A 15,993-nucleotide genomic window follows, 5' to 3' on the forward strand; every position below is an offset into this window, starting at 1 on the left:
TATACCATCATATGTTAATATGGTAAACATTTAACACAATTTATATGTCAAATTACAACCAAATTTGCCACAATATTGTTTTGTAAGAGCATTTAATATCTGGCATGATTAGATTACTGGATGTTTGCACAAAAAAACTATTTAAAGGGACAGTTTGTAGTTGAAAAAAAAAAGTCTGTTAAATTAGCTTTGTGTTGAATACCTTTGTGTGGAGTCACTACAGAAGTATATGGGAGCATTGGAATCATAGCAGTTCCAACAATGGCTTCCTAATTGTACTCAATATGGATATGCTTATAGTGTAACTGATCCGCAAGCTTAATTTTAGATGTGTTCTCTCTTTTTTTACCTTGTCTTCCCCTTTCCTCCTCATCTTAGGAGTCAGCTTTAGCCCATGTGGAGCTCCCCACCACAGTGGAGACAGTAGAGGCAGCCATTAAGAAGCACAAAGACTTTACCACAACCATGGAACTCAACCTTCACCGCATTAAAGCTGTCATAGAGGCAGGAGAGAGTCTCATTAGCCAGAACAACATCTATTCAGAGCGGATCAGAGAGAGAGTGGACCTGCTCGCCAACAGGTAAAATCCAAAACATCTGTATTGATTTTTATATCTCAAAGAGTTGGGTCATTCTCAGGAAACTTTCAGGATTTTTTTATAATTATTATTTTTACCAGTTCATTTGAAAAGGTTACTGCGAAACTTTCAAGAGAGCTTTCTCAACCAAAAGTACCAGGGGTGTAACCATGATCAACTTCGGGACCATCAAAGTGGGGTGTGTCCAGTGCTGGTAGTAACGGATTACATGTAATATGGATTATGTAATCAGATTACAAAACCAAGTACTTGTAATTTTATTAAATTATAAATACTTGCAATTAGACTACAGTTACTTTTGATAGATTACATGATTACATATTAACAGGGCAACGGTAGTACATTTTTTATCATTTATAGATAATTTTCATATTAATATTATATTATTACCCTGAAGTTCAATAGTCTCACAGATGAACATTTTAAGCATGTGCTCTTTTTATGTTACAACAGTACGATATGCACCTCAGCTAAGTGTCAGTGTAGCTGTGTATGAAGCTCCACCCACAAAAAGGTAATTGCCAAACCAAGCAACTTCCTATTGGTCAATGCAGCTAATTCAGCTGTCGAAGTTCACCAAACTTGAACTCAATGCGAAATTCACAAGGGATATTATTTGACACCGGAAGTCCATCGCACAATATTCAAGACTGTGTGGATTCCCATTGAGATGACTGTATTTTGCCCACGGAATTTCACCGTCCATTGGTAAATGTGACCACACCTTTAAGCGCTACTTGAACCCCATAACAATAAACTTTGACTTTACACAGTATACTTATAATTTGAATTGATACAGATACATTCTGGTAGTGTCACTCAGTTTTCATGTGCCTTGTAAAAAATCACACTTCATAACATAAAAATATGAATAACCCATTCAATTTCAAAACATGTGTTGTGCCAACCCTGTTACATTCAAAATATTTTGGGGTTGAATGTGGGGTCGGAAGTGCAAAAATGTCTTTAAATGTCTTTAGCAAATATCATATCGCTGTAATCCCCACATTATTCACAGTCAATATTATTGTGCCAAGAAAAGAAAGATTCAACAAAAACTTTATAAATAAATATAAAATGTACATTTAATATTTTTTATCCTATATAACCCATTGAAATTGTGATGAGTGAGAACATGCAATTTGGCTGAAACTGTGATTAAAAAAAAGGCAAATAGCAGTGTTTCCTTAGAAAGACACAGTTATCAGTTGAGTTTTATGGTGTTTAACTGTTTATTAATTCAAGTAGCATTTGTAATACATTTGTGTTGAATATTCATTGTAAAAATTGTGCAGTTGTTTTCCTAAGATGACCTGCCACCTCACACCTGCATATGTCTTCTATTTCTGCTTTGCATTTTGGTATAAAAGTTGCAGCTGTCTCTATAGACAGTGCTGAATTTAAAATGTTTTCCATAGAGACTCAACAAAGGAACTCACTAATCTGAATGCAGTCTCAGTAAGGGGCATGACATTCATTTCAAAAGTGAATTTGCACATGGAGTCTGTAACAACCCAGTCTACCTTCTGTTTTAAACTGAAACCCTGCTGTGCAACTATAAAATAATTCTGAGAAATGTAAGGGTTTCTAATTGTTTCTGTATGTATGTGTGCCTTACAGAGGGAACCAGAATCGAGAACTTGCTCAACAGTGGCTTCGTAAACTGAATGACCAGTGGGAACTCCAGAGGTTTCTACAAGACTGCCATGAGGTAAGATGTACAAACTGAGTACAGCAATTTATTACAACACAAAACAGTGTCATTTTTACTCATTTTATTTATTTTTAGAATGTGTGTGTAAGGGTCTGTGTGAGAAATCATTTTTAAACCAAGAGGTGTAGATGAATACACTCAGTTTTGCAGTGTAGTGCTGATATTCCATGCTGCAGGTTTTTGAAAGAGATTTGTACTTAAGGGTGATATATTATATTATATATTATATAATTTTGTGCAAGTACTTCTTGCATATAAACTAAATAAAAATATGTAGGCTTCTTTAACACAGTGTCCTAACCAAGTGCAGATCACAATAAATCAACAAGCAATTAAAGATAAAATAAAGATATAAAATATATCTACCATGTAAATCAGAGTTTTTTAACTTGCCTTAACTGTGACTAATTGCAGGACATTTTGTTGGTGGCTTGGTTGCAATTTCTGAGGTGTCACTTTGGGGAGCCTGCCCAAAGTGAGACCACATTGGTTCAAAATCCTGCTCCAAATAATTGTATATTAAACATAAAACATATACATAATAATAGTTATAATTACAGCTGTCAATCAATCCTTTTTATCAAATTAAATAGGTGATATGCTGATTAATTAATCAAATTAATCTGATTAATCGCATAAATATATATTAGCTGAGAAAGACCCGCAAATAAAAATAATAAAGCAATTTAGTACAATCAAGAGTGCTGTTATGGCTGTATATCAGCACCTCGTGCCACAGGTAATCACAGCCGTGCTGATATATGGAAAAACATTCTTTGAGCACTCTTGCTCAAATGATATTTATTTTATACAACAGTTCAACAGACAAGTATATAAGTAATTAAGGAAAAAACCAAGAAGCATCCCAAAAATGCTTTTGTTTGTGGAACTACTTTCTTATGCAACATGATCTGCCATTGCTAGTTTGAAAAATGTGCACAGTTCTCCGTTGCTAATTCGAAACAGCTTTGGAACTTAGAACAGCTTTTTTCCAATCAGATTCGAGGACCAGAACAAACTGTTGTATAATTCAATATATAATGATTAAATAATTGTAGTTATGTTTAAATTATTACAAATATAAAATATGTTATTTCAATAATAATGACAGATAATGAAATGCATTACAATATTTTGTTAGATAAGTAAGGCATTGATAAGACAATAAAAAAAGTGGCTTTAGAAGGCAATATATTGTTTATTTCCATATTATTGAACGTAAGCCTATCATTGGCCTACTGTCCACAGCAATCCATTTTGCAATTTAATTCATTAATCCATGTGAAATAGATGTACTATAAGGGCTTGTCTAATGAAGCGTCAGTGTATACCTGCATTTGTCCTGTAATGCAATAAACAACTTTTTAAAAAGAAAAGAAAATACTATAAAATGTGTATGAGCTCCAGGCTTTAATATAAAAAATGTAAATCAATATCCTCTGTATTATGACATTCATTATCATCATTACTGCATTAATAAATGTGAAAATTAAAAGTGCACATTTGTGAAGTCGGGTAAGATTTTAGCAATGTTTTTAAATCATTCAAATGTGTGATTTCTTGTTTGTGCTATGGAATGATTCCAAATATCTGAGCATTGTGGATAAATGCGCTGTTAAAGTAGATGTGGACATGGTTTTTCCTCTGTACAGTTGGAGGCTCTCAGTGAAGGCCAACCCTGAAGGTTTATTTAGGCTTTGCCTGTTTTTCCCTTCTCATGTTCAATTATTTAGCATGTCTCCACATCACTTATTCAGCTGAGAGAGAGAACTTCAGCAGTGTGTGTGAGTGTGTGTTTGTGTGTTCACTGCAGGGCTCAGGGACAGATCTCTGCCTTCTCTAAGAACTGTCAAACATGTGTGGACACAGAGTACAAAGTACAGAGTGAACACGGCTGTAAATGCTGCTTATGAAGAATGTAAACCTGTGCTTACACTTGCTGCTGCCCTTTAAAGGATCAGAGCTTCTCCCATGTTCAACAGCATGTTTGGGGATAGCAAAAAGTAGTTTTAGTTTAGTTGTTTGTGATATAAACAGCATAACGTGCTTTTCTTCATGGGTTGGAATGACATACTACCTACAATCTTTGACAGTAGTATTCTGTGTGTTCATAGTATCCAAACTGTCTGTATGCATAAAATGCTTAAATGACAAAAATATGCAGACGTGCAATTTTCTGAAATATGTATTATATCCAACAACTAGCGCACACTAAGATGAATACTGTATCCCACTCTGTAATATAAATTTTAACATCTCCATTTTCTCTTTTATTTAATTTAACATAACATAACATAACATTTTATTTAAAAATGCAAAATAACCATATATCTCTGAAATATAGCTGGATGCTACCTCCTCAATTAAACATGCAACATAGCAAAGTCATGAGCAAACATTTTTCAAAATACTGTTTAAAATATTTCTTACATGCCATTTAAAATAAAATAAAATAGTAGGCTGTAGCCTATAGTGTATATTAGAGGTCTGCACAGGCCTTAAATTGAAGCCTGAACCTGGCCTGTACCCGACAGTGTGTGACCTGACCAGAGGTGGACTGGGAAGAGAAATAGGCCCGGGATTTTGCATAGAAGCTGGCCCAAAATGTTTTGGTGGGGGGTGGTGTGGGGTCCAACTTTTCTGTTGAAACGTGCCTTTTTTTATTAATTACAGACCGAACCTGACTCCGAACCTACCGGTTTGTCAGGTCCCATGGGGCTTGGGTAGCGTAGCAGACCTTTACCGTACATTACACACTGTATATAGTATGTAGTATGCAGGACACTTTTCATTAAAGTCATTAACTAAGGATATAATACTAATGTACTTATTATGCAAAAGTTACAAACATTATGTATATTGTTCCCTGTTACTCACTCGATGTTGTGTCGATGAAGTGACACTAGGGGTTGCTCTTGGGAGCTCCAGTCATCTCTGATCTTTTGAGAAAAGGCCAATGAAACGGTACCCACCTTCTCAAGAAAAGAGCAGTTTCCGCACTTTCTGGGCCCTACACTCGGTGTGCACGGCTGTCGTTTTCACGTTCACTGGGCACCATTTCTTTTTGGCAGGATTGGCATAGGTCCCCGGCCCTCGTGCACCCAGCTGTGGTACAAATCCATCCCCGATGTAGTTGCCTCCATGGGGTATGTGGACGAGAATCTTCCTCCCCTGTCCCAGACTGTTCCAGGAGTGGTCACAAGGAGACAGGTAAGTGCTTCGATGTCCCTGGACTCAGCACAGCCACAAGTGGCACCTCAGTTTCCCCCCGGCTCGTGCTCCCCAACCTGTTGCGGTGGCTGATCAGGACTATGCGATTCTGGACCCTTCCACATGTCAGCTTCCGATTTGAGAGATACTCTGTAAGACCTTGTGTTGTATTTCCACTTTAAAGCCCCCCCATTTTCTGGGTGGGGCATGGACTCCGCAGTGTTCTCCTCTTTGGAGGGACACCCCCCAACGTGGACCTTATATGGCCACCAGCTGAACGATTTCAGGGGAGAAGGCCGCGGCTGGGACAGCTGGTCCTTAATTTTTGAGCAGTCAGCTTGTCCCTAAGGTGCTGGCGACCGTTTTGACCCCTACCAGTGCATTGGTGGTAGTTACGTGACAGCCTGATGCGCTGGCTACGAGGCACACAGAGCTCTGCCCGTCTCACACCGCCAGTCTGTGTAACACAGTTCAGTAGTTGTGGTGTTTTCCATAGGGACCCCTAGAGACACTTCATCAATACGACGTTGAATGAGTGACAGAAGGAGAGGGTCTCGGTTACTAACATAACCTCCGTTCCCTGATGGTGTCCCTCTTGCCACAACTCTGAACTACCCGCTGAAATGGCAGGGACCATGTCTCAGCTCCTCCGTGCGAAACCTGAATGAGTGGCCTCATTTTCCCTCTTTTAATAACCATTTGTCCGGGGGAGTGGCATGCAAATTCCACTCGCCGATGCATCCTCCATTTCAAGGACACATCTTGGTAATTTCCTGTCTTCTCAGTACTTGCATTCGTGAGGATTGGAATCGAACTTCAGCAGTGGATGATGACGTAGAATGAGTCCACGAGAAAATAAGAATACAAAAGAATGCACGTTGAGAAACAGCCATAGATGACATAGAGTAGTATGGATTAATTTTATACTGCCTTTATGTGCTTTTTGAAGCTTAAACATTTTGGTCACCAATAACTTGCATTGTATTGACCTACAGGGCTGAAATATTCTTCTAAAAAAAAAAATTGTGTTCAGAAGAAGAAAAAAAGGCATACACATTTGGGAAGGCATGAGGGTGAGTAAATGATGAGAGAATTGTTATTTTTGGGTGAACTATCCCTTTAACTGGGTATGTTTGCTGGTAATGGTGTAGTTAACCACCAGTGCACTTGATGTTTGATTCCTGTGTCTCTGGTTGGTGATTTGCTGTTCCTTTATTTATTGCCTCACTTCCCTCAGAGACTCTTTGAGAAGTAACCATGATTGACCAAAATGGCTTTATAGAGGACAGTGTCTCTAATGAGGTGAAAAGGTCACTGTGGTGTCCAGTAGGCACTTGAGAGAGGTTTAAAAAGTACAATGTGTCATAAAGAATGTCTTGAGGTTTTAAACTGGCTCTGTATCTCTCCATATTGTGATCTGACAGATTGTGAGCTTTCCTTCATTTATCAATCTCGGCTTCCTTTTTTTTTGCATTTTGTTTCTCCCCTCCCTTTGCTCTATTCGCTCATTCCTATTCGCTTCCTCGCTTGAAGAGTCTAGCTTTGTCTTTGTGACGCCTGAATCTACATAGGCTCTCTCTCCTGGTATGCCTCACTCCCCCTCCTTCCCCATTGCTTTCTCGCTTTCACTTTATATCTCTCTGCATGCTTTTCGTATGTGTTTGGATGCTGCACCGGGCAAAACTGGGTCTTTCAGCTCAGGCAGAAGAGGCACTGCAGTATTGAGTCAAGCTTATATTACAAAACAGAAGGAGAGAAAGGAGGGTGGAGCGGGACTGAAAGAAGACAATATGGATTTGCGTGAGATACCGTAATAACAGGGTGAAGAGAGTCTCTGGAATGCTAGGAGGAGGGGAGAATAAAAAAAAAACAATCCCAATATTCTCCCTCCTGACTCTCCAACAACCAATCTCTCTCTCTCTCTCTCTCTCGCTCTCTCTCTCTCTCTCTCTCGCACTTTCGCCGTGGATAGCATTTGTAACATCAATAATCACTGCTACTGGGCTCATTTGTCTCCTCCCTCCTCTACCTCATGCAGGCCAATGTATGTGCTCAATGTAGGCTCTAAGATTTTAAGTCTTTTGTACCTTTTTGAGGAATTTCTATCTGGATGGACTCCACTTCTTTTTTCAATGGATTTTCTGGAGCCATTTGAGTTTTTCTCCTAAAATAGTGTTCGCTGAGTTCTCTTCACATTGATATGTCTTGAATAGTTTATCAGCGCTCTGTGTGGACTGTATTGTGTGTGTTTTGCTGCTCACCTGGACTGTCGGGGAACAATGTGGATTTGGGAACTTGAATGACTGAATTCTCTGACAGAGACTTCACAACTTAATTCAGGTGGTTATTATAATAAGATATATAATAATATGCGTGTCATTGACAAATGACATCAAGATATCAAGATATTGTGTTAAAATGGTAACACTTTACAAATAAGGTTATATTTGTTAACATCTGTAAATGCATTAGGTATTATGAACTTAAAATGAACAATATATTTTACTGCATTTATTATGCAAAGATTGTTCATTGTTAGAATTAACAAAGTTTTTAATGTTAATTTATTATGATATAATTGTTTATGTTGAAATTAACATTTACCAATATTCAAAAAGTTCTGTTAAAGTATTGTTCATTGTTAGTTTGTCAAATCATGTAGTTAATTCATGTTAAAGAATACAGCCATATTGTAAAGTGTTAGTGTTAAAATTTATAAGGAAATGTTTATATTTTATGTACTACAGCTAGTTACCATTTCTTTTATTTGCAATACGGTTCTTTTCATTAACATTTGTAGGTATCACAAACTAACAATACATTTTTACAGCGTTTATTAATGTTAATAGTAACAGTTTACAGTAAGGTTCCATTTGTTATTTTGGTTAATGCATTAGGTACTAACAATGAACAATATATTTTTGCAGCATTTATAAATTTTTTGTTAATGTTAGTTAATAAAAATACAATTGTTAATTTTTAGTTCATGTTAGTTCATAGTGCATTAACTAATTTTAATATACAACTTTTGATTTTACAAATGTATTTGTATATGTTGAAATCAATATTAATCAAGATATATAAATGCTGTAAAAGTATTGTTCATTGTTATTTCATGTAAACTAATGTTGTTAACAAATGGAAGCTTAATGAAAAGTGTTACCATGTTAATTGATCAAAATGCTACTGTTCATTGTTTGTTCATGTTAGTTCATAATGCATTAAATAATGTTATATCACAGGTCTGTTAAATTCTTCATTCTGATTGGTTGACAGACATTCTAAGGTTGCAATTATGTTCCAGTAAACACACGGCTATGAAGTAGTTCCTGGTCTTGACCGCATAACGGTTCCATTTTACTTCGCCAAATTATTTCAGTTATTTCAAAGAGCCCTACAGGCTACCATAACAAAATAATCAATTAAAACAAAGACATCAAACAATGTCTAAAATGTCCTACATGTATTTAAATTTCGGTTAAAAGGAGCCCTCGTGCTCTCTTGTCTCACCCACACTTACGCATGCACATACACTCGAGCCATGACCAACAAACAGATCTGCACCCCCGCTACTTGATCAACGCAACAGCAACCTGTGATTAACTGGGATTGTAAACAGTTGTTTAGCAATGGAAAAGCTGTACAAGAAAGGTGACACTCACTGCTGCTGAGAAGTATACTTAAACTTACACTTTGGCAATTTGAGGCAATGAAACACCCCCCCCCACACACACACACACACACACACACACACACACACACACACACACACACACACACACACACACACACACACACTTGGACATACATACATTGTCAGCATTACGCACACTAACTCGCGAGCGGAAAACAGAGCCATCGTGTCAGCGCACACCTGCATCTCAGTGGGGTTGAAAACTATTGTTACATTTTATAACGGAAATATGGCGACACTCGCTGCTGCTGAGATGTGCTTAAACTTACATCTTGCCGATTTTAAAGCGATGTTACTTCTGACTAGAGCTGCAAAAAAAAAAAGTAATCCCAGAAGTGATCTCTCTCTGTTTCTGAGTTTCTCTCTTTCAATCCAAAACAAACTCACACACACACGCACACCTTATTACTCCAGTAAGTGTTCCAGTAAAGCAGCGCAAGCCTCGCAATCCAAATGTTTTTGAACTAGCAATGAAGGCTCGGACTGAATTAAAGTAGTCATAAGTGTCTACAGTGGTGGTTTCTGTGATATCATGAGAGATTTGTTGCTTGATTTTTATTTGGCGAAGAAAAGTTCAAATCTTAATAATATTATTAAACTGATATATATATTCAGTATATTCAAGTATAATATATTCAAGTTAGTCTGTGCATGAAATACACTCTTAATATATTTTTTAAATAAATTAATTGGTTCAGATTCAGATAAAAACATCATTGACCCATTTACATTACATTACAGCACAATGAGCACATATTTCATTACGCTTATGAGCAGAGTTTCAATTGAACCACTCTATTTTAGTCTTTCACTACCGACTAGCCGGGTCAAGTATAACACAGGTTAAAGCTGTTAATTAAATGCACTGTTGTTGTTTTATTCATTAGGGCTAACAAATGAAATAATAAATGTTCATAATGTATTTTCTTTTCGATTTTTGGTAAAATAATTAAATAAATAACTTACGTTGATATATACCAATTCATAAGCTAACTATAATGCTGCCATTAATTTTGCATTGTTAGATTGCCTTCTATACATCAAAATGTAAAATAAAATAATGGAAATATTAATATTAACAACATTAATCATAAAATAATAAAAACTGAATGGTGGTGACAAAAGTGTCCCTTTTCCGCCTCCTGGCAGTGATTTTGCGAAGATTTTCAGTGTGAGAATTTAAAGTTTTACCGCCACGTTAATACTACCTAGCTATTGTAAGGGTCATTCTGGTTAGATACTGTAAAGCAGTCAATGGAAAGGAGGAGGCGAGGACCGGCTTTACGATATAAATAATATTTTAATGAATAACTTAAAAACACACACATGACGGACATGTCCGTAAACAATCTCTCTCCGGCACAATCCTCCGCAGTCGGTCTTTATCCCTCTCGGAGGCTTGATTAGCCTGATAATGGACCGGGTGTGTAGAATCACGACCCGGCCCCGCCCTCTGCCCTGAGTAAGAAAATGGGTTTTTTCTGACATTTGTCAGAGTTTGTTATGTGATTCCTAACGAGTGTGTGTGTTTCATAGATTGGTGACTGGGTTGCAGAAAAGATGCTAATGGCTCGTGACGCCTCCCGCGACGAGACTCAGAAACTCCATAAGAAGTGGCTAAAACATCAAGCCTTCATGGCAGAACTTGCTCAGAACAAGGAGTGGCTGGACAAGATGGAGAAAGTAAGTTGAGCTCTCACACAAGTGATCAACGTCATTCTCATAATACTGTTAATGTTAATGTACATAATGTGTCAGATTGTGTGCCTGAATGCTCATTGGCATTATTACATTAGCCTGAAAATGGCTTTTGGGCACCTTAAAATGAAAATACGACTCTTAAGCTGAAAGTCTTTCTCTGTTGACTCATATTTCATTGTAGTCGTCGACTCATGTGAAACAGAGCCAGTAATCAGAGAGGGAATAGCATTTAACAAGGGCCAAAACCGCTGAGTGCATCATTTGCAGTCAGTGGTACACACACCTTCTATATTGTTTTATAGCACTGTGTCATTACTAATGTTTGTTATAGGGTACAAATGCTAACTGAAAGTGCTTCCTAAGTGCACTTTTTACAAAAAAAAAAGTCTCTGGTGCTTAGAGAATGTTGATGTCTGATTGAAAGAGTGATGGCATTTAATCGGTCAGTTACATTGTTGTATCGACATGCCTATGAATGGGTCAGACTATCCTCTGCTGCCAAGGCACACAGCCTCCATCTTTAATGATCATGGTTAAAGCATTTAATCATTTTTTTATGTGGTGATTTGCAAAAACAGGTTTTTTTTTTTTTCTTCTATACAGTTTGACAAGGTTGTATGTGTTCTTTTATTAATAATGTGTGTAAACTGTTTTTGGGGTCAGTAAGCGTGTTATAAAAAAAAAATAAGGCTGATTTTACACGTATCTAGCTATCGTTATGGCTCTAAAACAATGATTGGACAGATAACATGGTTGTGTGATAGCATGTAAGGATTGTGTGTGTATGTGTGTGTGTGCTAGTTCTCTCTGCACTGTCTTGACCTAGTAGTTCCTGCAGACGGCTGATTGCTGAAGCCCATTTTCTCTGGCATATAACCTTAAACTAGTTACCAGGAATAGAAATATGCTGATGTGTGCTGGCTTCATATTTATAAGAGTGCCCTGGATTCATGTACCATGCACTGATTTTACGAATTTGGCAGATTTATTTAGTTTTACCTGATATCCTAATGGTTCACACCTCACACATTCACTGTATTAACAGGTTTTCTCATGGATATCGAATCAAATTCATGCTTGGACAGTTTTTCTTCATGTAATCCCAAAGTTGATTGTGCTTCAAACCAGAAGCATTAATGTTGAATATAGTGTTTTTACCCAGTGCCACTTACCTTGCCACACTTACCACATGACAATTTTCCGACTTCTCATGACTGTTCATGTTTAAATAAAAATAGTGTCTGTGCTAAACACTAAGAACAACTCTAAGTATGCATAATGTATGCCATGTCCATAAACAAAGACATTGGATTAAGCTCACACAATGTGTCAAGAGCCAAGTTCTACATTATTTTTATTAAGAGTATATCAAGAAAATCTTTGAGTTACTAATTTATTCAGTGGCCAACATATTCGGAGTGACTATTTGCACTAGGTGTAAATAGCACCTGCCACACAGTGTGGCTATTTACACACAAATATTCTGGTGGAAAATATATATATATATATTTATGTTTTTTTTTTTATTATTATTTCGGGATTTGTTCCAGATCAGTACAGATTGCTTTGATTGTGGGATATATGTAACTCATTGAGCACTTTATTAGGAACACCTGTACCCCTACATATTCATGCGATTATCTAATCAGCCAATCATGTGGCAGCAGTGCAGTGCATAAAATCATGCAGATACGGGTCAAAAGCTTCAGTTAATGTTCACATCAACCATCAGAATGGGGAAAAATTGGCATGATTGTTGGTGCCAGATGGGCTGGTTTGAGTATTTCTGTAACTGTTGATCTCCTGGGATTTTCATGCACAACAGTCTCTAGAATTTACTCAGAATGGTGTCAAAAACTAAAAATATCCATTGAGAGGCAGTTCTACAGATGGAAATGCCTTGTTGATGAGAGAGGTCAACAGAGAATGGCAAGACTGGTTCGAGCTGACAGAAAGGCTACGTAACTCAGATAACCACTCTTTACTAGCGGTATGCATCCGATCCGAGCCCGACGGGACCCGAGAACGTGACTGGTTTTGGGCTGGGTTTGGGTCAGTTTTTCAAGTAGGACTTCAGGTTCAGGTCGGGTTTGTAATTAATAAAAAATAAATAAACAGGCTTACCGAACTTGTTTCACGCACACGCTCTCACTCACAGACATGCACGAACGGACGAGGTAGGGGCCGTTCACACCAAACATGTTTTTGCACGCATCTGTTCTGTTTTTGCCTTGTTTTCCTATGTAAACACATGCTGGACGAATGTCTTTATTGGTTGCGCCGGCACTTTTTAAACACTGTGTCAAGTTAAAAAGAACTTAAAATTGTCAAAAATGCTTGTCGAGACACCTGCACTCTGTTTCTTTAGCTCAGGTGTCACAAAGATTCAACATTCTGAACAAGTTCAGGCTACATAGAGGGGACTGTTGGATTGCTTAATTTTATTCAAGATTGTTCTGCACTAATCAAAGTTTCAGCACATAAATGGTAAGGCAATGTTTTTCCCCCTTCTGCTCTTGTGTACTAAGCGGCTGCCATGCATTGTTAAAAACTGTATATGTTTAATGTTTCAATATTGTTACGAATGTTGCCTATATGCTTTCATACAAAGCTTATTGCAACAGTACTTGCTAGGGGAAGAAATTATAAAGATAGTGTGTGAATTATAAATGATAGATGGTATCATTCGGGCCAGCTACGGTCTCGGATATGGGCCGGGTTTGGGTTTAATTTTAGGGGCCATTCAGACCTCTACACTGTACAATTGAAGTGAGCAGAATAGCATCTCAGAATGCACAACACATCAAACCTTGAGGCAGATGAGCTACACCATTAGAAAACCAGGTCGGGCTCTTTATTAGCGCCTTTGTGTAAGACCTAATAAAATAGAATGTGGGGATCAGAATAGCATCTTCATGAAGCAATATATGCTTGCACATGCTTTGGATATATTCATATAGTCAGAGCTTCTGTTCATAAGTCTCTATTTTCCAGTAAATAGTGCTGTGTGCTGCGATTCACCCTTGAAATGGACACATGTGTTATGATTACAAAATGCTGTTTTGACTAGTTCTGCTCTAATGTCACTAAGCCGGCAGCTGTCAGACGAAGTAGCCTTGCCAAGTGATGGGGAGAGGAGTATGTACAGTATCTGTTGCTAGGTAACAGTCTCCTCATCCCCCAACCCTAAAGCTACCATGCGTGAAGGTCATTTGTACGGCCTCCTCCTTGCAACCCCATTTATACAGGAAGTGATGACATGCACTTCCAGGTAAATATGAAGCATATTTTATTTTAATTAAAATGTGTTTTTAGTATAATTTAAGTTTATTAAAACGTTTAATTTGTAGTTTTCTATATTTTTTTATTTATCTTTTTTTCCATAGACAGATAAGATGGTGTAATTATCATGGAAAATAATTAAACGGACTCATTATTTAATTGCAATTTATATAGTAATATTTAAATGATCATCACACAGTTATCTGAACCTTATTTTTCTTAAAGCCTGAGGGAAGACTTAACATGATCTCTTTCTCTTTTCATCTCTCTCTCTCTCTCTCTCTCTCTCTCTCTCTCTCTCTCTCTCTCTCTCTCTCTCTCTCTCTTATGCTTACTGCTTCTTTTTCTTTGTCCCTCCCTACTATTCCTTTAGCTTTTCTTTATCTTGATGCCTATTCTTTATATCTTGACATTTTTAAACATGTATATGATGTTCGAAAGTGTCACACTAGATGATTTAAAGTAATATTTATGCAGTAGAAAATTTGAAATTTGTCATGTTTAGAGTCTGAATTTGTGACGGTAATGCGCTAACACACTACACGCGGCCATAATATGCATCGATTACACTCTGTTATTGTAATTTATGATGAAACTGATACTATTGCAAAGATAGGTTTATAAAGAGTGCTAATCCATTCCTACTTATATCCATATTTCATTTATGTTCTTTAACATATCCTACCTCTTCTTCAACACATTACATCATCTGCATTATTATGCAACATTATTGCACTATTGTATATTTCTCTTTTTTCTCTTTTATATCATATTTTTTATGTCACTTTATATATATATGTTTAAATGTATATGTTTGTATGTACTGGATGTATATACGTTGCATTCTCTTGTTCTGGAAGCTTCTGTCACCACGACAAATCCTTTGTGTGTGTAAGCATAATTGGCAATAAAGCTGATTCTGATTCTAATGTTAAGAATAAAGGCAAAAGAATTATGATAATAGAGGCATATCGTACTTTGGGCAGATGTGTGAATGTCTTTTGCTGCAGATGGAACGTGAGTGAATGGGCACTTGAGAGTATCTGAGTAGATTTGATTCCTTTTGTACACTAATTAAATATGGCATGACATGGCAAGTCAGTGTGTTCAAGTTGAATACTGACTGAAAAATGTAAACAAAGAAGTAGGTGGAGCTCCAGGTCACACCTATCAATGATGTGGACCAATGGCTGCAAGAAGGTGTTTAGCAGCCGGTTAGTTTTTCTAAAAGTTCCTCCTGGCGAGCTGTTATGAACCACCGAACAATCATAAAAACACCTACTTTTTGGCCAGATTTAGTTCTTATTGATGTCATATCCATTCGTTCTTCGATTTCGTAGGAAGTATATCTGGGCCTTTAGTCCACAGTATGCGTGAATGGTTTTCTTTTAAAATTGAGTGTGAAAAATTCCCCATCATTATACATTTTGGACGACAATAAAACAGATTTTGGTTAAAGGGTGTCTTTAGTGACATTCTATACTAATCAAGAATTTATGCATCTTGAATGGTTTTCCATATGGCTAAAAACGTTTCTTAAGACAATTGGAGGGTTAAATGGGACACTTTTTCCTATAAGAAATTACCCTTTCACATTTAAAATGGACAACTGCACTGAGTACTGTCCTGCAATCATGTCAAAGTTTTAACCTTTAATAATCTCTTTGCAAATCCTGGATAACATTGTCACAGGAACACAAAAATCTGTACAATGTGCCACCCAAACTGTTAAAGTAGGGCCGAAATGAGAGATACCTTGTTAAAAATAATCAGCCTCTAGTTTTTAATATTGA

General features: G+C 37.1%; 1 protein-coding gene across 4 annotated transcripts in view; it reads left to right on the plus strand.

Moving 5' to 3' along the window:
- The window catches only part of LOC127661629 (spectrin beta chain, non-erythrocytic 4-like), a 96,372-nt gene that overhangs the window by 47,182 nt on the left and 33,197 nt on the right, over positions 1–15,993 (plus strand). For 3 of the 4 annotated variants that reach the window (XM_052152423.1, XM_052152426.1, XM_052152424.1), the window contains exons 16-18: positions 379–581; positions 2,220–2,310; positions 10,754–10,900. In XM_052152423.1, the coding sequence (XP_052008383.1) occupies positions 379–581; positions 2,220–2,310; positions 10,754–10,900 (441 nt within the window). Of the gene's footprint in view, positions 1–378; positions 582–2,219; positions 2,311–7,200; positions 7,864–10,753; positions 10,901–15,993 lie in introns of those variants that run through there. The other variant, XM_052152425.1, reaches the window with a different exon arrangement.

Source organism: Xyrauchen texanus, chromosome 21 (assembly GCF_025860055.1).
Source record: "Xyrauchen texanus isolate HMW12.3.18 chromosome 21, RBS_HiC_50CHRs, whole genome shotgun sequence".
In the NCBI taxonomy this organism is placed as follows: Eukaryota; Metazoa; Chordata; class Actinopteri; order Cypriniformes; family Catostomidae; genus Xyrauchen; species Xyrauchen texanus.